The 24,167-nt window shown below is 37.4% G+C and overlaps 1 protein-coding gene across 3 annotated transcripts in view; it reads right to left on the bottom strand.

The window, feature by feature from the left end:
• The window catches only part of LOC127118555 (cytochrome P450 CYP736A12), a 69,334-nt gene that overhangs the window by 42,442 nt on the left and 2,725 nt on the right, over positions 1-24,167 (bottom strand). Inside the window, exon 2 of one of the 3 annotated variants that reach the window (XM_051048767.1) lies at positions 22,416-23,394. The exons of the other annotated variants lie outside the window; for them this stretch is intronic. Coding sequence (XP_050904724.1) covers positions 22,555-23,394 — 840 coding nt within the window. The 3' untranslated portion in view covers positions 22,416-22,554. Of the gene's footprint in view, positions 1-22,415; positions 23,395-24,167 lie in introns of those variants that run through there. 3 annotated transcript variants of the gene reach the window in all.

The raw sequence follows: 24,167 nt of genomic DNA, 5'->3' as shown, positions 1-24,167 counted from the left end.
CCTCTAATCATGTATTTGACCGTGTTAGAAAATCCAATGAGGTGTGTTGGGGCAACATGACGAGTCTGGTCGAAAAGAGCATGCCATATACCGCCTTAGCAAAAGGTACCGACTGTGAAACAAGATACTCATAGCTCGAGAAAGCTTGCTGCGCTTTGGCTTGGGCTGCTCGCCGACTAAGACAGTACATGTTGAATCATACCACTTTATTGATTTCTAAGATGGATTCTATCAAATATCTATTCGAGAAACTTGTTGTCTCCTGAAAGAGTTATCACTGATAATAGTGCTAATTTGAACAACAAGATGGTTACTGAACTCTGCACGCAGTTCAAAATAAAACACCATAACTCTTCTCCGTACCGGCCAAAGATGAACGGCGCTGTAGAAGCGGCTAATAAGAATATTAAGAAGATTATACAAAAGATGACGGTAACATACAAAGACTGGCATGAGATGTTACCATTTGCTCTTCATGGTTATCGTACTTCCGTGCGAACTTCGACAGGGGCAACTCCTTTCTCTTTAGTCTACGGAATGGAAGCCGTTTTACCAGTGGAAGTTCAGATTCCCTCTCTAAGGATCATGAAAGAGGCGGGCTTAGACGAGGACGAATGGATTCAGACTCGACTCGATCAGATAAATTTGATGGATGAGAAGAGACTTGCGGCTGTATGTCACGGGCAGATATATCAGAAGCGCATGACCAGGGCATTCAACAAAAAGGTCAAGAGACAAGTGTATCAAATTGGCGACTTGGTAATCAAACGCATCATCCTACCACAAACTGACCCCAGAGGCAAATGGACTCCCACATACGAAGGGCCATTTGTAGTTAAGAAGGTATTCTCAGGTGGAGCCATGATACTCGCTACAATGGATGGTGAAGACTTCCCACATCCCGTGAACGCGGACATAGTTAAAAAATACTACGCATAAAAGAGACCCGCTAGATCGACGTATCTAGGCAAAAGTAAGGGCATCCCGGCGAACCAAAAGGGTTCGGGCAAAAATTAGGGATATATAAAAAAAAATGTACACCCGGCAAGTCGAAAACCTGAAAAGGCGGCTTGGGCAAAAAAGGGTATCCTGGTGGACTGAAAACCTGAAAAGGCGGTCCAGGCAAAAATTAGGGATTAAAGCGTATGACTATGTCCCGTTCTCAGTCAACTTTCATCCAAGTTCAAGGGACTGACCAAGCCAATCACTTCTATCCGACAGCAGGGGATGAGATGCTTGAAGACATAATGGCAGTAGTAGACTTAAAATCAATAGGACTTTTTCTGCATAGCTTTCTCTTTGTTTTTGACAATTTCCTCTTACTAGGATTTCTGTCTCCTTGTACACAATTTGCCTGTTTATAGGCCTTCTTTCAAAAATCAATACAACCCTCTTTCAAAAAAGATACTTTTGTTTTTTACTTTTCTGTTTTGGTTGCGTAAATGTCCATTGATTTAATTTGAATTAATATGTGCATTTGAATATGACCAATGTTTACCAAAATACATGCATAGAATAGCAATAGCAATTACTACCCTACTTCAGGATCAAGGAAAAGGTCTAATCATGCTTCCAATGAATCCACTACCAATTCTCTTCCCCCCAGCAAGCCTGTTTTTTTCCCCAGAAGAAGTTGGCAGTATTCCCCGGCACAGCCAGCTATTCCCCAACAGAGGTCGGCATCATCAGACAGATTGATCATCTCATCCATCCCCAGCCAGGCTCTGTTGAATATCTCTACCATCAGACAGAAATCAGAACCCCCAGCCGAGAGAGGGTCCTCAACACGAATATCTCCAATCAGTAGATGGGGATTTATTTTCCCCAGTAGAGTCCCCAAGCAGAACTTCTCATTCATTGCATCATTTCACAGCATACGCATGCATACAACATTCGCATTTATTTTCGAAAGCATAAAACATCTCATGCATCATGACATGGCATAAAGCTAACTTTTCTTTGCAGGTTAATTATCCTCCTGATACAGTCAAAGTAAAAGGCTCATTCAGGCAGACGCCTTTATCAATCACAGACAAGATTCAGATACATATTCCAGATGCAATTCATGGGAACATTCATTCTGACAACACTTCGATATCCTCCTAGCGATGGCATCTTTAAGCCCATCCCAGACATTTATTGCAAGTACAACGTATACAGATACAGCCTAACATACGGTTCATTCTGATTCAGCTCAACATATGACTCCTTCAACTCAGATACGATCTAGCATACGATCCATTCTGACCTTCGACAACTCAGATACGATCTAGCGTACGATCCATTCTGACCTTCTTCAACTCAGATACGATCTAACAGACGATCCATTCTGACCCTCAACAACTCAGATACGATCTAGCGTACGATCCATTCTGACCTTCTTCAACTCAAGTACAGTCTAATGCACGACCAAGTTAGACCTTCATCTGACCAGATGCTACCTTCGGACAGGTACATTTCTGGATGGTAGTCCAGTATACGGCTACTCCCTTTCCCAGATGCTACCTTCGGACAGGTACATTTCTGGATGGTAGTCTAGTATACGGCTACTCCCTTTCCCAGATGCTACCTTCGGACAGGTACATTTCTGAATGGTAGTCTAGTATACGGCTACTCCCTTACTCAGATGCTACCTTCGGACAGGTACATTTCTGAATGGTAGTCTAGTATGCGGCTACTCCCTTTCCCAGATGCTACCTTCGGACAGGTACATTTCTGGATGGTAGTCCAGTATACGGCTACTCCCTTTCCCAGATGCTACCTTCGGACAGGTACATTTCTGGATGGTAGTCCAGTATACGGCTACTCCCTTTCCCAGATGCTACCTTCGGACAGGTACATTTCTGGATGGTAGTCCAGTATACAGCTACTCCCTTACTCAGATGCTACCTTCGGACAGGTACATTTCTGGATGGTAGTCCAGTATACGGCTACTCCCTTTCCCAGATGCTACCTTCGGACAGGTACATTTCTGGATGGTAGTCCAGTATACGGCTACTCCCTTTCCCAGATGCTACCTTCGGACAGGTACATTTCTGGATGGTAGTCCAGTATACAGCTACTCCCTTACTCAGATGCTACCTTCGGACAGGTACATTTCTGAATGGTAGTCTAGTATGCGGCTACTCCCTTTCCCAGATGCTACCTTCGGACAGGTACATTTCTGGATGGTAGTCCAGTATACGGCTACTCCCTTTCCCAGATGCTACCTTCGGACAGGTACATTTCTGGATGGTAGTCTAGTATACGGCTACTCCCTTTCCCAGATGCTACCTTCGGACAGGTACATTTCTGGATGGTAGTCCAGTATACGGCTACTCCCTTTCTCAGATGCTACCTTCGGACAGGTACATTTCTGAATGGTAGTCTAGTATACGGCTACTCCCTTACTCAGATGCTACCTAGTGTACGGTACATTTCTGAAGTGTAGTCTCGTGTACGACTACTCCCTTTTACCATCAGATTCAGCCTACTGGACGGCTCATTCTGTAACTCAGATTCGATTTAATGTACGATCCATTCTGAGCTCCAGCAACTCCAATGCGGTCTAACGTACGACCCATTCGGATCCTCAACTACTCAGATGCTACCTAGTGTACGGTACATTTCTGAAGTGTAGTCTAGTGTAAGACTACCCCTTTCATCATCAGATTCAGCCTAACGGACGACTCTCTCTTCAACTCAGATACGATCTAGCGTATGGTCCATTCTGATCCTTTATCCCCAACAGCATATGACACACTCCGACTTCCCAGCGAAGTCGGCAGCCTAATGGATGACTCATTATTCGGTCTAATGTACGACCCAGTGTGGCACCCATGTCTTCAAATTGGCCTAATGTACGGCTCGATCTGAAGCTTTCGTCATCAAACCTCCCGGATGGCATCTTTAAGCCCATCTCCATCAAGACCAACTGTCGATCCTCAAGTGCAAATTTTTGGGGCATTCTAGTGTTCAATAATCTTCCACCTCCAGACCACGAATGGCATACACGCCATCCTAACTCTCTCGGTTCAAGAATATTGAACAGGGGCAGCTGTCATACCCCAAAATTTACCCATCATTTTTCCTGAAAAAAAAAAAAAAAAAAAAAAAAAAAACGAAAAAAAGAAATTTTTTTTTAATTAATTAATTAATTAATTAATTAATTAATTAATTAATTAAATAAATAAAATATAACAAATTATTTTGGACTTGGGTCTCCCTCATTCCAAGCCCATTACCCACAAAATTAGTCTATAAATACTGAAGTTTCAGTAGAGGAAAGGGACTTGGAGTTAGACTTAGAGTTTACACTGGGAGATTCACTGGAGAAAGAAGGAAGAGAAGCAAAACACTCTGAGGTTTCCTTGGAACAAAACCTTGAGGAAAAAGAAAGAGAGAGAACAGAGAAGGACGGATAGAAACTTTGGCATAGGAACCCTGCCAACCCGGAGAATTCAGAATAAAGAAACCCTGAAGGCAGCTCATCCGCCCCGAAGCCATCGCCGCCCAATTCCCGCCGCCTAACTCATTCCGATACCACAAGTGGTCAATCCCTTCAACCTTGAATTGGCAAACAGGTTTGCATATCTCTATTGTTTATACTTTCAATTGGCCATATCTACACATATAATGCATCATGATTAAATGTTGATATATAATTTGCTTTCGTATGTGAATTTAAATATGCCTGAATACCCTGAATGTTTGACCATGTTGTTCCTGTGATAAAATGCCATAAAGTTCAAGGTTCCTAACATGGGGCTGTTTTTCTCAAAATTCAAAATCCGTGGCCGTTCGCCTGGCCTTCGCTAGGCGAGGCAGAGGCGAACGAGACAGTACCTGATTTTTCTAGTCTGTTTTTTTTTATGTTTTTATCATAGCCATGCATTATTCATCCTATCCTATTTACTGTTGCGATATTTTTCCGGTGTAATCTTCGATTGCACCCTGATTTGGTATTCTGACATGTTTCTTTTTGAGCTTCGAAAAGGTTCACATATCCCAGGAAAAGGTTATTGGCTAGGTATTCCACTTTATTTGTGGGATACCCTTGTGGAGTTTTCACCCTAAATTACCTAATTAATTTTGATGTATTAATTTTAATGTATTAATTTTAATGTATTAATTTTAATGTATTAATTTTAATGTATTAATTTTAATGTGGGAGAATTCCTCCTAATCACCTAATTAATTGTAAAACTTTGCCTTTGAATAAGTGATCTTGGACCTCTCTTTGTTGCCTTACGATTACGATATTACGGTCATGTCCCGCGAATGTGGGGATACCCTTAGCAAAGACCCTTCGGTTAAATCATCATAAAATAAATTATAGTCCCTCGGATGTTGCCTTCGAATATACCACTTTGTCCCTCGATGACCCTCCGATGTTGCCTACGATTAAATGATGATAGTCCCTTCGAATGCTAAGGTATCCTCATAACTGTTGCCTTCAATGACCAATCGATGACCCTACGATGACCCTTTTACATCCAAAGGATAAAACTACTTATTTCTCAATAATAAGGACAGTTTTACCCTCATAAGGATAGGAAATGCCCGTAAAGACCTTGGGTCGGTATAACTCTTAATTGCTGGCTCACAACTTAAAACACTTTTTCGCACCTCACACCTTTCAAAATACCTTTAGAAAATCACCACTTGGTATACATTCATACTAGAATCATTACCGAGTTATATTTTTCTAAACAATTTTCAAAACTAAACGAGATAACCACTTTGTATACATTCATACAAGAATCATTACAAAGTTAAATTCTCTTTTCAAAACAATTTTCCAAACAATTCACAAACACTTTTTTTAGACAAAAATAATATAAGTGATCGAGCAATTAAGAGCCCATGGATAACCATGGATACAAAGGGTGCTAACACCTTCCCTTTGTATAATGTACCTCCCGAACCCAAAATCTAAATTAAGGTCTTTCCTGTTCTTTTCCACCTTTCCTTATTGGATAAAAGAAAAGTCGGTGGCGACTCTTGCTAACCGCGACATTGCGATTAAAACCACAAAAAGTCCAGTTCACCGTATGACAAGGATAAATGTCTATGGGCCCAATATTGAACTGGACAAGGATGACACGGTCTATACCTTGTGTTCAATATAGACATAAGGGCAAAAGAGTAATTATACACATAATTATTATCACATGAGGTTTTGTCAGATCACATGACATTTTCGTGACTTGGGTAGCAGTGATGTGTTGCTAGATACCGCTCACTGTTTATTATGTTAAATGCGTGATTTAACATAATTGTCAACATCGCGAAAACCTACAGGGTCACACACAAAGGATGAATTGATGAGAGATAGAGTAACTAAGGAACATCGTAAGATACGGTGTACTTAAGAAGAATACGAAATATGGTAAGGTACCAAATACTTAAGTGATTTTTGGCATATTATGAGATATGGGCCAAAATATACTTAGGTGGGCTTTTTAGCTTGAAGCCCACACAAGTGGTTCTATAAATAGAACCCCTTGGGTAGAAGCATTATCACTCAGACTAAAACTCAAGTGAAGACTTGGAATTTCGTTTCCCTCTCTCTCTCTCTCACTCAAAGCCTTCATTCGTACCAGCTAGCACTGAGATTGAAGGAACCCGTTCGTGTGGACTGAGTAGAGACGTTGTCATCGTTCAATGTTCGTGATCGCTTCGTGGATTTGTATCCAAGGTTTTGATCGTTACAAGAGATTTGCACCAAAGGTTTGAATCGCCACAAGAGGTAACGATTCTATCACTGATCATGCCCATTCGTAAGGATCACTAAATGGAGAAATTTTTAAATTCCGCTGCGCCTTGGATGGCAATTCTCCTTCAGTGGTATCAGAGCCACTTACAAAACCATGAATCTGATAACTGTTTTTGTTCTGTATTAATATGAATAAAGACAGAATGAATCAAAGATTAAGTTGAGATCGATCAAGTTATATATATGATATATGTAATCCTGATGCAAAATACATTATATATGATATAGTGTTCTCGTTTCGTTCATTCAAACACTCAATGGTTGTTTTCCTTTGAGCGATCAATGGTCGTTTGCTTCTTGATCCGACATTAGTATGGTGAAGCAATGACGTGTTGATCAATCATACTGAATCAACAATCGAGATGTGTTTGACGGTCTGAAATTGGTGTATCAGGGTTAGTGACGGCACAAGGGTTGTGTTGTCAGAGAATTATGCGATTGGGGTTATGATTGCACAAGAGTTGTGCTTTCTAAACACTTTTTGGAACAGTGTTAACCGGTTAACGCATATGGTTAACCGGTTAATGCAATATGGAATAAAATTTTTAAGTTTTTCAAACAGTGTTAACCGGTTAACGCATTTGGTTAATCGGTTAACGCAAGACGGAAAACAGTTTTCCAAAATATTTTCAAACAGTGTTAACCGGTTAACGCATTTGGTTAACCGGTTAACGCAAGGCAGAAAACAATTTTTGAGCAGATTTCAAACAGTGTTAACGGTTAACTCATATGGTTAACCGGTTAACGCAAGGCAAAATTCACCCGTTCGACTAACTCAGTGCTTTAAAAGTATCAAGTGTTGATGCGAAAACCGACGTCGATTTTAAATGAATTGTTCATTAAAAATTCCGGCCAGGGGCGCTGCCCCTTCAACCCCGCAAGGGGCGCTGCCCCCTTGACCCCCGTCCGCTGACCGGGCAGCGGACCCCCAGCTAACTCTACGTAGTGTGATCGGTCGTCGAACTTTTATTTGGTTTTAATTAATTAAAAGAATTAAAATTGATAATAATAATAATGTGTTTATTATTGTCTTGTGGTGATCGGTTATGGCCTTAGTTTTCCTTTATTTTGTTTTGGGTTTTAAAATACGATCTATGTGTCGTGCCTCTCTTTTAATCTCTCAATGTAACTTCTTTTCTCATCTCACTCCTTCGTATGTAAAACGAGTTTCTTTTATGTAATGTAATGATATGAAGAAAGCAAAGACGTCAGTGCCAAAGGAGGACAACCTTGAAGATCTTGCTTGGAGAAGCTTAGATCGTTGTAGGTTAGCTTAGGTTCTCTCATTGGCTTGGGAGAACAATTGCGCTAGGGGCCATAACTGTTTCATTATGTATGTATGTATGTTGATGCATGTGAGAGGCGATTTATATGATAAATAAGCCGGTGAGATCAGAAAAATTGCAATTCCCTCAAATTAAATATTAAGTTTATGCTTTCCAAGTTTTAACACTCATCAGGACTAGTATCAAATAATCTAGGTTTCGCCTACGCGAGGTGCATGTTCTATATTAGTAAGGTGCGATGGGATAATTGTAATATCCAACTGTTAAAACAATGGGTCAAACTTAACTAAATAAATTATAATAATATTATATATGTTTGCTTTCCAAGTTTTAGCACTCATCAAGACTAGTATCGGACAATGTAGGTTTCGCCTACGCGAGGTGCATTTTCTATATTGGTAAGATGCGATGGGATAATTGTAATATCCAACTGCTAAAACGATGAGTCAAACTTAATTATAATAATATTATATATGTTTAGAAGCAAGAGTTGGGAATGACCCATATGATGGATTAGAATAAGGAGTTATTCACCCAACTGAAATTTTCGAGAGTTGTATGAGATACAATTGGAAGGAGTTTCTACCTAAATAACCTAGTTTTGTGTAATCCACCTACGTGGACTTAGAACAAAGTGAAATATGGATCTCGACCCACTAGAAAATCTTCCAACGGGATTTTCCGAATCAGATGACGAGGGTCATTTGTTTTGAGTAAAATAGTGGGAGCATATTTGATTAAAGGCCTAATTAAATATGTCAATGATACTTATATTTTCATTAATTCTTATGTAGATTACCATGATAACAAACACCTCTAACAACATTTTGCGATCAATCCTTGATAAGGAAAAATTGTCTGGGACAAATTTTCTGGATTGGCACCGAAACCTGAGGATTGTCCTCAAACATGATAAAAAGTTGTATGTCTTGGAGAAACCTGTTCCTGAAGAGGAACCTCCTAGTTCTGCACCTAAGGCAGAAAGAGATGCTTATCAGAAGCATGTCGATGATGCCAATGAAACTACTTGTCTCATGCTAGCTACCATGAACTCAGAATTGCAAAAGCAACATGAGAACACGGCAGCGTTCGATATGATCGAACACCTGAAAATGCTCTATCAAAAGCAAGCAAGGCATGAGAGGTTTGAAGTTTCAAAAGCCCTTTTTCAAGGCAAGTTAGCTGAGGGAGCCCCTGTAGGTCCCCATGTACTCAAGATGATTGGGTATGTGGAAAACCTTGAGAGATTGGGTTTTCCCCTCGGAAAGGAACTTGCGACTGATTTGATCTTGCAATCGTTTCCAGATGGGTTCAGTCAATTTGTCCTAAATTTCAATATGAATGATATGGACAAATCGCTTCCTGAACTGCTCGCCATGTTAAGAACTGCCGAGTAGAATCTGAAGTCAAAAGGGAAATCCATTCTGATGATCGGAAATGGAAAGAGACAGAACAAAAGGCCCACCAAGCAGGGTGATAAAGGGAAAGGCAAGGAAGTTGCCAAACCCAAACCCATCGTTGCTGCTTTAAAGCCTAGTGGAGGCATTGCAAAAGAAGGCACTTGCTTCCATTACGGTAAGACCGGACACTGGAAGAGAAACAACCCAAAGTACCTGGAAGATAAGAAGAATGAAGTAGAGACTTCAACTTCAGGTATTTTTGTTATTGAAATTAATTTATCTACTTCTGCATCATGGGTATTAGATATTGGATGCGGTTCTCACATTTGTACAAATGTGCAGGGACTAAAAATGAGTAGAGATTTGGCAAAAGGTGAAGTCGATCTACGAGTTGGCTATGGAGCAAAGGTTGCTGCTTTAGCCGTAGGAACTTATGTATTGACTTTACCTAGTGGTTTAATGATTCAGTTAGAGAACTGTTATTATGTACCTTCAATTAGCAGGAATATTAATTCCGTTTCTTGTTTGGACAAGTTTGGTTTTTCATTTACAATAAAGAACAATTGTTGCTCGATTTATTTGAATGAAATATTCTATGCTACTGCACAAATGAACAATGGACTATATGTCCTTGATCTTGAAATGCCTATTTATAACATTAATACTAAAAGGATGAAACCTAATGAGTTAAATCCAACTTACCTTTGGCATTGTCGATTAGGCCACATAAATGAGAAACACATTTCCAAACTCCATAAAGATGGACTCTTGGACTCTTTTGATTATGAATCATATGAAACATGCAGATCTTGTTTAATTGGTAAGATGACAAAGTCTCCATTCACAGGAAAAGGTGAAAGAGCTAATGATCTTTTGGCCCTCATACATACTGATATATGTGGGCCACTGAACATACAAGCCAGAGGAGGTTTTCAGTACTTTATCACATTTGCTGATGATTTCAGTAGATATGGTTATGTATATTTAAAGAAACACAAATCAGAGTCCTTTGAAAAGTTCAAGGAATTCAAGAATGAAGTACAAAACCAACTAGGTAAGAATATTAAAACTTTTCGATCAGATCGAGGTGGTGAGTATTTAAGCCTAGAGTTTGATGACCATCTGAAAGAGTGTGGGATCCTATCCCAACATACTCCTCCTGGAACACCCCAATGGAATGGTGTATTTGAGAGAAGAAATCGAACCCTATTAGACATGGTCCGATCCATGATGAGTCACGCCGATCTTCCAAACTCCTTTTGGGGACATGCACTATTGACAACAGCTTACACACTTAACCGTGTTCCATCCAAAAGGTTGAGAAGACACCATATGAGATATGGAGTGGTAAGAAACCACATATGTCTTACATGAAGATTTGGGGTTGAGAAGTTTTTGTGAAACGACAAATTTCAACTAAGCTTGAGCCCAAATCTGACAAATTCTTATTTGTGGGGTATCCTAAAGAAACAAGAGGGTATCACTTCTACAATCCTTCTGAGGGCAAAGTGTTTGTCGCTCGAACTGGAGTTTTCCTTGAAAAGGATTTTATTTCCAAAGGAACCAGTGGGAGGAAAGTATAGCTTGATGAAATTCAAGAATCACAAGGCATTGATACACCTATGGAGGAATTAAAGTAGGAAACACAAATAGTTGTGTAAAGAGCAACATGCTCAAGTAGAACAAGACCAGCGTAGGTCAAGCAGGATACGTCACCTACCTGAGAGATATGGATATCTCATAACAGATCAAGGTGATGTATTACTCATGGATCAAGATGAGCATGTGACATACTCATGGAATCTTCGTTTTGATGAAACAGTAAAACAATATGGATTCATCAAGAACGAAGATGAGCCTTGTGTCTACAAGAAGGTTAGTGGGAGCATGATCGTGTTCCTGGTATTACATGTAGATGACATATTACTCATTGGAAACGATATCCCTACCCTGCAACAAGTAAAGTCTTGGTTGGGGAAATGCTTTTCTATGAAGGACCTAGGTGAAGCAACCTATAAATTAGGAATCATAATCTATAGAGATAGATCACAAAATGCTTGGCCTAAGTCAGAGTACATAGACAAAGTGTTGACACGCTTTAATATGAATGGTTCCAATGGTTATGTGTTTTGCTTAAATAGTGGCGTTGTGAGCTAGAAAAGTTCAAAGCAAGATACAATTGCTGATTCTACAATCGAGGCCGAGTATATTGTTGCCTTAAGTGCATCAAAGGAAGTTGTTTGGATCAGAAGTTCCTTAGTGAACTTGGCATAGTTCCTGGCATTGTGGATCCCATTGGTCTCTATTGTGATAACAATGGTGCTATCGCACAAGTTAGGGAACCTAAACCTCACCAACGATCCAAACACATACTCAGGCGTTATCACCTCATTCGAGAGATAATAGATAGAGGAGATGGGAAAATATGTAAAGTACCTACACTTGACAATATTGCTGATCCATTGACAAAGCCTCTTGCGCAGCAGAAGCATGATGGCCATACTAGATCAATGGGCATTAGGGGTATGCCTGATTGGCTCTAGTGCTAGTGGAAGATTGTTGGTGTAAGCCCTAGAGGCCAATACTTTTGGTACTTGTATCAAATTATTTATTAATAATAAAAGGCTTTTTCTTTATTATGTTTATTTAATAAAGTCCCTGGAATAGATAGTCCGTTTAATGTATCAAGTATGACTTAATCATGAGATCACATTAAACATAAGGACATTATTCTTAAAGTACCCGTAGTCGAGCTTTATTGTGAAGTGGGATAACATTAAAGCATTGAGACTATTATGTTTGTAGACTGATGATCACATCTCATGGATCATGGATAAAGAGTTATCAAGTCTTAAACATAGGTATGAATATTAAGAGTAATATTTATACCGGATTGACCCGCTATGAGAATACTATATAGAAAGTTATGCAAAGTGTCATAAGTTATTCTCATGGTGATAATGGTGTATACCACTCTTCGACCCGAAACCACTATGGACCCTAGATGTAGAGTCGAGTGCTTTGTTGTTGATCCAACATTGTCCGTAACTGGATGACCATAAAGACAGTTGATGGGTACTCCACAAAGCATGCTGAGGGACATGAGTGACCTAGATGGAATTTGCCCATCCTGCGTAACAGAATAAATGTCTATGGACCCAATATTGAACTGGACAAGGATGACACGGTCTATACCTTGTGTTCAATATGGGCAAAAGGGTAATTATACACATAATTATTATCACGGGAGGTTTTTTCAGATCACATGACATTTTCGTGACTTGGGTAGCAGTGATGTGTTGCTAGATACTACTCACTGTTTATTATGTTAAATGCGTGATTTAACATAATTGCCAACGTCGCGAAAACCTACAGGGTCACACACAAAGGACGAGCTGATGAGAGATAGAGTAACTAAGGAACATCGTAAGGTACGGTGTACTTAAGAAGAATACTAAATATGGTAAGGTACCAAATACTTAAGTGATTTTTGGCATATTATGAGATATGGGCCAAAATACACTTAAGTGGGCTTTTTAGCTTGAAGCCCACACAAGTGGTTCTATAAATAGAACCCCTTGGGTAGAAGCATTATCACTCAGACTAAAACTCAAGTGAAGACTTGGAATTTCGTTTCCCTCTCTCTCTCTCACTCTAAGCCTTCATTCGTACCAGCTAACATTAAGATTGAAGGAACCCGTTCGTGTGGACTGAGTAGAGACGTTGTCATCGTTCAACGTTCGTGATCGCTCAGTGGATTTGTATCCAAGGTTTTGATCGTTACAAGAGATCTGCACCAAAGGTTTAAATCGAAATAAGAGGTAACGATTCTATCATTGATCATTCCGCTGCGCCTTGGATGGCAATTCTCCTTCAGTGGTTCCCAGCGAGTCATCCTTGATATGTTCATCTTAACCGATGACGGGTGTCCTCTCTGTCATACTTTTATTATCTCCTTACCCAGTAGCAGGTAGTGGATAATGAATTTCTGCTCCTCCTGTGTTGAAGATTATTTCTTCCCTAGTTGAGTTGAGTGCGCTTTTCCTTAGTGAGATCGCTTTTCCCTGCATTGATTCAAGAACTTCAGTTTTATCCTGATCTACTTGTAATGCCCTGCAGATGTTTTATTTCCTCGGTTGAGTCTTTCCATTTTTTTGAATTCCTCTAGTCCGTCAATCAGTTTTAAGTCGTAACCTGGCCTATGCGTAACCTTTTATCCCCCTAGAGTCTCTGTCTCCCCAATGAGTTTTCCTCACATAAAGCGTTATGCTCCTGCGGATTTTCTGTCTCTCTGGTTTTTTTTCCTTTGTGGCGACATTTCCCCATAGAGAATTTGTTTTTTACATATCATATGCATCATGAGGTCTCTTAGGGACCAAAATTTGTTTCTATATGTTGTTATTTAAGCCCATCCTACTGAGTCGACACGAAGATTTTAACCTTCACCTCCTCAGTTAGAATGTCCTTAAATAGGGGCAGCTGTAAGACCCCAATTTTGATCCTAAGATCCCTCATGCAATTTAATCATATGCATTAGCATTGGGATCATACCTTGACATCCTCCTTACCCCTCTCTCATTGGGTTTGTTTTGGGAGAGATCACCAAGCACCATGTGATTGTATCATACTTGTATATTATCATTTTACTAACCAAAATACCAAAAATATGCTTTTGTATTTGCCTAACTCTTTTTGTAGGTAGGGCATGATCCTCATTTATCTATCAAGTCCATATCAAGGGTCTGAGACCCTCATGACTAAAAGCACAACCATGGATTGATCCACAAAATCTCTAAGCATCATATATGAGTCCCAATGATCTTTGCATGTCATATTGATCAAGTATTCTTCAAGAGTTTGGAAGTGATTTGCCTTGGAAACCCTAGTTTGACTGGGTATCTTGAGTAACTTCTCCAACAAGCTATCTCACCAATTGATCAAATTTCTCAAGGGATACTTCAAAATTTATCATCTTATGCATATATGATCTACCATGAGCCTAAAAAGTCAAGAGAATTGAAGGTTAGCAAGTTGGTTGATGGTGGTTGGCTAGATGAACTCATCTGATCAAAACTGGGTCTCCCTAGACCCTATCTACTACAATTTTCACCATATGAAAATGATTCCAAGAGAAACGTTACTCTAAATTACATTCCCAACAACTTTCATGTTGAGACCTAGAGTTGGTTTTGCTTTAAAAATCATTTCCTATGTTGAAACATTATAGGTCATTTTGTCTAAACCCAAATTTGAAAGTCAACTTCCCAAGGTCTTAACTTGCTCAATTTTTATGAGATGAAAGATTTCTAAGTTGAACAATCAAATTCAAGATGTCTACTTAAACTTTGATGTTTGGAATGAAAGCTAATTCAACTTTTATGAGTGTGTGATATGGGGATACATTATAGGTCATTTTTTACCTATACCATTGAACAAGTGATTTTCCTCAACTTCAAAAATGCATAACTCTATCATTATAAATCTAAATTACATGAAATTGGTGACCATTTTGAAAGTATTTGAAAGAGATACAACTTTGATGAGGACACTTTTCTCATTTGAAGCTCACATAAAATGTTAAGAAAGGTGGAATATTGAGATATATGGCTTGACACTTAGAAAAAATTTCAACATGTTGAAATTTCCAAACTTCCACCTCAAAATTCACCATCATCCAAGTTCCAAATGATAAAGTGTCCAACATCAAAGTTGTTCCCCTTGATCTAAGTTTTCCAAAGAACCCAAGTTCATGCATTTTAGATAAGGATTGCTAGGGTTGCACATGGCTTTAACAGGTCTGCATGATTGGAAGAAATCAAATGCCAAAAATCACATTTCACATTGCCTTGACATCCAATCCTCATTTGAACTTCATAATGATTGTACATGGATCAAATTGGATTGCTTCATGGGCTTGTACACGCCCATGCAAGCTTGTGCATGAAATGTCCAAATTTAGCAATTTTTCAAGTGTGCAAATATCAGTCCCAATTGCTATAAATACAGGCCCTTGGAGCTCAATTCAAACACACCTTGCACACCAGCTTTGCCCCCCAATTGAAACCCACACAATTCAAAGGAAAACCTGAGAATTTTCAACTTGAAAGTTGAGTTTGAATCTCACTGTTTGGAGATTCAGAAACTCCAGGATCCAAAGCTTTGTACCATTGCCAAACCTCTCCTACAAGCTTCTCAAGTGTGATCAGATCAAGGTTGAAGCAAGCAAGATCCATTTCTGCACAACATTGAAGGTAAATTTCAGAAAACTTCTTCTCTTCGATTCTCACTCATTTCTCTTGGATCTTTGGTTGTCTGAAGTCCTACCAATGTAGGCAAGAAGATTGAGTTGCTTTGAGGTCAAATCGAAGCGACTCAGTTGACACACCTCAAAATTTAACTCCTCATATCTTTCTATATATTTGGAGTTAGTTGATATTGAGGTCAGATTCATGCTCTACGCCATTTTTCTTTCAGATCATATCCTCCTTTTTTATTTTGATGATGATGATGAGTGAACCAGTCCGGTGGACCTCTCCTGAGAAGGTGACCGGAGGTCCAGCGCCGGTGGTATGCTGGACAGGTTCTGAGCCGTTGATCTTGTTTGAATTGTTTTAATCTTAGGCGTTGGTTTTGATTACCACGTGTGTGGCGTGCTGACTAGGTTCCATCATGGAACGCGCGTTTGTGTCCACTTGATCTGCCACCTCAATTAATGAGGGAGGTCAAGTGGCTCACGTTTTTTTGATTTTTTGATTTTTGTTTTAATTCATTTGATTTTCATTAATTCATATTAATCTTAATATTGATCCAAAAAATATGAGAGCTTCACCAAAAAAATTTAAATAAATTCCTCTTTCATATTTTGAATTGAAATTATTTTTTGGATCATTATTAATATTTTTCATGATTTAATTGATTTTGTGATTATTTTTAATTGTTTAAAAATACTTTTAAGTCTTTAAAAATTCTGAATTTTTTTCCAAGGTCTTTTGACCTTGTTTGACCTATGATAAATCTCATGACCATATTTTTGGTGTTTTTATGAGGTTTTAGGAATTTGACAAACCATATTTAATTTAATGCATTATTTTTAGTATTTTTAAATTGAATAAATGCCAAATAATTGTGTTGACCTCTTGTGATGGTTTGTATAAGTTTGACTTGTGTTGTTGGGCCTTGGTCAAGGTTGATTTGACTTTGCTAGATTAATATCATTGAATTTAGGGGATTGATGGAATGTACATTCCATCTTCCAAAATGAATGAATGATATTAACTTGGTAAAAGTCCTCCTTTGACCAATTTGAGTTTTGATCCATTCCCCTCCCTCTTCATCTAATTCCCCTTCTTTATGCATCCATTTCATTTGGACTATGATATCTCAAAGTTCTAAAGCTAGTTGATTGAAAAATCAACATGAGTATGGATGAGATTAGGTCACCTCTTTCGCATATTCTTTTTGTGTGTGGTATGTTTCATGAGCATAGTCCATTATATTATGTCTCTAACATGCATTAACACCAAAATTCTATTGCCCGACCTCAAATAGTTATGACTTCTACATAAGTACAATTACGATTGCTTAACATAACGCTAAATTTTTGACACAAAAGGCATAACATTCTAGTTAGTGAGATTGTAAGTCTCCGCTCTTTCATGGTATTGTGTGGAAACTTGGCCTTTTTTCCTTCCTTTGGAAGATGTCTTGGCTCAAGGATCCATGCTTGTGATAAGTGGGTTGAGTTTTCTCCAAAGAATGACTTAAAACAAAAGCAAAAGCAAAACAATACTAACTTCTAACTTATTAACAACTAACATTTAATTTCAATTCCTTTATTTTAATGCACTTTAATTTTTTAAGTTCTATTCATTTGCCATTATTCATACCATTCTAATTGTTTATTTAATGTCATTTTCACTTTGCCCATTTGGACCATATTGTGTGATATATCTTGTTTGTATATATTTTGTTTGTTTGTGTGGTCTTTGACCATCAATGTACATGATAAGAAACAAAAACCCTAAAAAACTATTGTGTGGACTGTTGGCTTGATCTTGAACAATTGGACTTAGAACCTAGGCAACATCCCTATGCATTAAGGACTTGGCCAATGCCAACTATCATGTAACCAAGTGCTTGCAATTTGAAACTTCATCTGATACATCTTTGAAGATCCCTTTGAGTTCATCTGCAAAATGATCATTGTTAAGCTGTTATTTTGAACTCGTGACTTGTGGAATTCATCTGTTACATGAGCAGATTTGAAGGAGATCATGGAGTGGCTAAAGCTTGGATGAGCTATCTTTATTTGATGCCTTGCTCTTCAAGATAATATTGTATGCATTATTTGTGACTTGATTCTAATATCCAAGGGAATTTGGGGTTTCCATAAGACATTCTTGTCTATTGGATGGCTACCCATCGGTCAGATCTTTTCAACTCTTAACTTTTAAATTTGTGCTTAGGATTAGTCTCTTCATCTCCTCCCCACTTCTTTAATTTCAAAATCTCTCCCTCCTTTTAAAAATTCTTCTTTGCTTGAACTAGTTTTATTCTAAACTTTGACCACTTTGTAAACTAGAAACTTTGGCCTTATGCCATTGCATTTTCAAACTTCTTTTCTTAATCAAACTTGTAAATGAACTTAATTATACTTGACCTAAACTTTCAAAAAAGCCAAAAAGAACTAACTCATTCAAGCCATTTTTAGGCCTTTGTGCCTTTTAAACTTAATTTTTGTTAAAAACAATGCATCCACTTTGAAATTTTTATCACAAACTACGAGGTTTTGATCCCTCATTTTTATGTTGGTACGTAGGCACAAGTCCGAAGGTCTTGTCAAAGACAAAAATATAATTAACGGATTCTTTTCTCATCCCCCCATTCTATTTGTTTGTAAACATCAATTTGTACAAAATACATATGCACACAAAAAAGGGCTCCCTAGGAGTAACTAGGACACTTTGGATGCTAACACCTTCCCTCTGTGTAACCAACCCCCTTACCTGTAATCTCTGGCATTTTATTAGTTTTGATTTGAAAACTTCTTACTTTTGGGTTTTGTTCGTACTTTTCCCTTTTCCCTTGGAAATAATAAAAGCGCGGTGGCGACTCTTGTTATTTGATGTCTAGCTTATCCATAGCTTGATGATCATGAATTTACCGCTACAAATTGCAAGTCAAATTCAAAACTTTATTTAATGAAAATAAATTATATTTGAATCAAATCTAAAATTTGTGATATATATCACAATAAAATATTTAATTTCAAATAATTTTTTTTAATTTCTAATAAAAAACTTGATCAAAGTTTAATCGAGTCACCAACAATGCCGCTTCAATTCACATGTTGTTGCTACTTCCTTGCACGACCTCCTTGTCTCAAGGCTTTCACCCGGATGAATTAATCCCAAGCGCATACTTCTTGAACCCAATATTTGTCAATACGATCCACCGTTTCACGCTACTCCCTTGCCAACACACCTAGTCTCAAGGCTTTCACTCGATCGGATCCGAATTGCATAATCTTGTTCAAAACCTTCAAACCCTAAAGATCTTGAAGAAAAACCCCACCTTGGTTTTCTTATTTGAATCCCTCAAAGATCGCAACCCAATAATCTCAGTACAATAAACTTAATTGGACGTTATTAATCCTAATCTATATGGCACCTAATCAAAAAATGATTATGTATAGTTTGATTGTGTGTATGCATAGATTGGATTGAAGATGATGAGATACTTTGAAATCCTGGATTCATGTATGTTTTATTGACTCTAGAAACCTCACTAGAGAATGATGCATGTGTGAATTATATATATGCATGGGTGAATGAGAGCAAAAAGGAATGCAATTAACTTTGAGAAAATATGAAAATATGCAAGAAAAAATCATCGTATAGGTCGTCCTGTTGAAGTCATGTGTCGACCTATATGAGGCATAAGTCGACTTGTACGAGGCATAGGTCGACCTGTTGAATGTCATGTATCGACCTATCAATGTCATGTGCCTCCTATGTGCCGACATGTGGAGTCATCACACAAAACAGTAGCTATAGGCTTTAATACTGTATTATACATGCCAACCTGTAGCATATATGTATCGACCTGAAGTTTTAAAAAGTCATCTATAGGTCGACCTGTAGTGGTATGTGTCGATATATAATGAATATTTTTCACTTAAAACCATGTTTCTCATGTTCAACACAATATTTTGATGCATAAATATTCTCCAGACCATTTTCAACAATGATGGCATGCTTCCTAATGCGAGAATGCTAAAATGCACGGCTAGACTCAGATGATACCGTCCAATGTACATAAACGCTATTTCCTAATTTTGACATCATTCAAAACATATCTAAACGGAAGAGTGCACTCACATGAACTTTTTCGGAGATGCATTTCTGGAACTAGTCTGTATTCAATTTCCAACTCTGTTTAGAGCAGTGTCGCTTATATGATGTTATGTTGTAATTATTTTCATTAGATATGGTGCACCCCAATGTTTTTCCAAAACAAGTTGTTTCTTCGGATGTCCAAGGTGTTGTCGTGAAGGCGGTAGATGTTGGGAAGCAATTGAAAAACGAGCAAGAGTTTGAATCTCGTGATCAAATGCTTCAATGGATTTGTATGGAGGCCGCTAAACATAGGTTTGGTGTGGTTATCGGAAGGTCCTATAATGTTTCGGATAGAAGATGCGCTTTGTGAGAATGACATGTGAAAGAAACGGGAAATATAGAAATCCTCTCCAGAATTTTAAAAGAGAATACATTTGTTCAAGAAAATGTGACTGTTCGTTTAAGGTGTGTGGTTACATGTTGGCAAATAAAAACTAGAGATTTAATGTGATATGTGGTTTGCATAACCATGATTTGTGTGAAAAATTTAGTTGGTCATCCTAGTGTGTGTCAGCTCAGGTCGGAAGAGAAGGAATGTGTTACTGACATGATATTGAATCTGGTTCAACCGAAAAATATACTTGCAACATTGAAACGGAAACCCCCCGAAAATATATCAAATATCAAGCAAGTGTATAATATTTGGTACCTAACTAACAAAGCGTTTAGGGGGGGATAGAACTGAAATGCAACAACTCTTGAAAATGTTGGATTATAACAGTTATGTGTCTAGGTACCGAATGTGTGAGGATGGAGTTACTGTTAGACACCTTGGAAATACAACAACTAACAGACTTGGGTCTGCCCGTGCTACTTTAAAAAATTGGTTGAGAAATAGTAAGGGAAATTTGTGTAGAGATTGGGACTCAGTGAACCACATGACTCAAAACCATCATAATGAGATACATAAATCATTTGGTCGGAGCATCACAATCTTGGAACACAGATTTAAAGACAACACTCGTGTTCCTTGCCTTAGCAGACCGGCTCCGGGGACAAAATGGACGTGCTTCTCTGAAATGGGTCACCTAATAGCATGTGTGTATGATCGAGTGTGTATTGATCTGACACAATACATTTTTTTGAAACTTTTTTTCCACTGTGTATCGCCCCATCTCAAAATTCAAATGATCGTATTATGTGTATTGGGTGGCTCTCAAAATCAAGTCATTTTGTTTAAGTTTACTTGAAACCGGGATGCCATATACCACTTACATCACCGAAATGGATGACTCACTCAACAACAAAAGTTGAGACTTGACTGGATTATTTTATAGAAATGATGCAAGAGCTCGAGAAATTGAGTAACATTGAAAGATAATAAAATGGATAAAAGTCCAAGGGGGTACCACCCATAGATTTAGTCGGCGACCAATATTTTGATTCTTTTTAATTTCTTGTGTAGCCGAAGAAATAAGTGTATTTAACCGTGTCTCAATATAAATGAAGTGCAATATATTCAACAATTGTTCGTATTGTGTCTTAATGCATTTTATATATTCCCCATAACAACAATTGTTCTTTTATAAAAAAAATAGGTTCTGTTTTGAAACTGGTTCAAGAGAATTTCCGGAAATGCATCTTCGGGACAAGATAAAAGGGTGTGGTTCTGGAGATATATCTCTGGAATCCGCATGCCACTTATTGAGTAGTCCATATTTATCTATGACTTCTATAAATTAAGGTGTTCTTATGTTATATTTTACACAAACTGAAAATGTCTCAAATGTCACAAATAAACATCAACTGGTATGTTGCAAATGTCTCCTTCTCCAGCTCTACACTCGGGTGCACGTTTAAGCTCACCGGTTTCACCTCCCTCGAAGATATCAAAGATGAAATTTATTATCTCCTACCTTACGGAGACAATCGAAAGATTGTGAAGCTCGAGTATCGTTCACCGTCGATTGGCAACAGAGGGAAGATTGAGTTCATCAAATTTGAGCTCAAGACGCAAGTGGGTGTAATGGCTATGTGGAAAACGTATTTCCGTTTCGAAACAAAAGTTCCGCTCGAGTCGGAAGCGATGATTTCAAGATCGTTCGAAGATATTCTGAAGATGTTGAAGTGTCCACCAGGATATTAAAGTGTAATGTTGCATTTTATGTTGAACTCATCTATGTAATCCTAATTTTATTTTATGAATCTTAATTTCAATTTGAAAAATTACATGTCTTTGGATTTGTTACTGATGTAACTTGTCACTCATATTTAAATCTAGTATTACATATCTAAAAATGAGATATACAACAAAGTTGAAAAATTTTACCCAAAAAATATGTAAAAAAATATATTTTTTCAATTGAATTTTCTTTTTTCAAAGTAAGACCATGTAATCCCTTACTTCATCCCAAAAAACATAATTACAGATTGGGTTGTAAAAAAAAACTTTTTCAATAGGAAACCTATATGCAAAAAGGCTTATGAATTTAGAACTAAAATTTTGTTGTATATCTCATTTTTAGATTTTTATGTCACATATCAACTTTGAAATTAGTAATAATAGTAGTACAAAAATAAACAAATACTTTGAGTAAAAGACAAGACGAGGCATTTAACAGATAAGTTCATTCCACTCAACGTTGACCATTAACAGATTGAAAACAATCAATATTCATTAATTTATTTTACACTGATTTCATTAATAGGCCTACAATATTGCATGTTTTTTTAGTAGTAATCATGTTGAATACAGATACAGTCTATTCTTAGACTTATTCAAGCTCAACATCAACCAAACGATATCTTGGTATTGCGAGTAAATGTTGAGCTCTTGGTATGGTGATTCCAAACTTCTCCTCCATATTTAAATTAGAAGGATTCGTATTATATGGAAGTTCCCAATTAAAACAATGCACCAATTGGGCTATAACAAATTTAACAGTAATTAAACCCATTTGAATCCCAAAACAACCCCTACGACCAGAACCAAATGGTATTGATTCAAACTCGTTTCCTAGATAATTCATTTTCTTATTGATGAATCTCTCTGGATAGAATTCTTCAACATTTTCGGACCAAACATTAGGATCTCTTCCTATTGCCCATGCATTTATTAGAACTCGTGTCTTTTCTTTTATAAAATAATCATCAATTGTTATGCTCTCTCTAGATTCACGAGGGAGTAGCAAGGGTACAATTGGATAAAGTCTTAAGACTTCATCAATCACCATATCTAAGTAATTCAATTTCTTCAAATCTTTTTCTTCAACCATTCTTTTATTTCCCACTTCATTTTGTATTTCATTTTGCAAGATTTTCATGACTCTTGGATGCCTGACAAGTTCAGATAAAGTCCACTCAATCGTAGTAGAAGATGTATCAAGTGTTGCTATTAACAAATCGAGTAAAATAGCCTTGATGTTAGTTCGATCAATGACATCATTTGATTCATTCTCATGATCAGTAGTTTGGTATAAAATTGAAAGAAGTATGTCCATGAAATCTTCATGACGATTTTTGTCTACATTAGTAACTTGTTCATGGTCTGTTATTATCACCTCTAGTGCATCATCAATTGCTCTACCGACTTTCTTACAAGCTCGTGTTAATCCCTAAAAATGAATTAATAAATAAAATTATACACAAAATGAATATTTTCAATGAACTTAACATAATCATACATGAAAATTAAGGATAAAATTGATAAAAGAAATATTTAAGTGAACAGGGAAATATTTTAGACTTGATTCAATTATTAAATAAATTGTCTTTTTTTTTTCAATTTTCTCCTATCTAGGTGTTTCGAAAGGTAGATCTAAGAATGTCACGTATTCAAACTCATACCTCTATATCGGATGTCCATGTACACCTACCAACCGAACTTTATTAGTTAGTTCAATTCATTTATATTACACATCTTATAATAATTAAAAACCATAAACAAAATCAAAATATGTTTTTAATAAGGAAAGGAAGGATTAGTATACATCATAGTTTTAAAATGCACTCCGCATTTCTAATTGCAGTCACAATATTGTATATTTAATTGTCTCTGTAACCGCATCGAACGCAATTGCGGTGTAATCTAGCCATAATATTGCGGATGCAGTTGCCTCTGCAACCACATCAAACAGCAACTGCAGTGTGATTTAAGATCACGCTTTCGTTTGCTTTAGAAATTAAATCATACAATTTTATCCATGTTTATTTAAGTGTTTTTATAAAATCTCAAAATTTTAGAACCTCGTAACCCTATTTACTTTCCAATGTAATAACATTTTTAAACATTAAGTACTTTTCAACAATATATTTCAAACACCACTCAATCAAAACTCACGTCACAACGGCCGCAATGCGCATCATAACAACTGTAATGACCTTAATC

This window comes from Lathyrus oleraceus, chromosome 2 (genome assembly GCF_024323335.1).
Source record: "Lathyrus oleraceus cultivar Zhongwan6 chromosome 2, CAAS_Psat_ZW6_1.0, whole genome shotgun sequence".
Taxonomy (NCBI): Eukaryota; Viridiplantae; Streptophyta; class Magnoliopsida; order Fabales; family Fabaceae; genus Lathyrus; species Lathyrus oleraceus.
The sequence above is the reverse complement of the archived record's forward strand: the minus strand, read 5'-3'. Positions and strand labels throughout refer to the sequence as shown.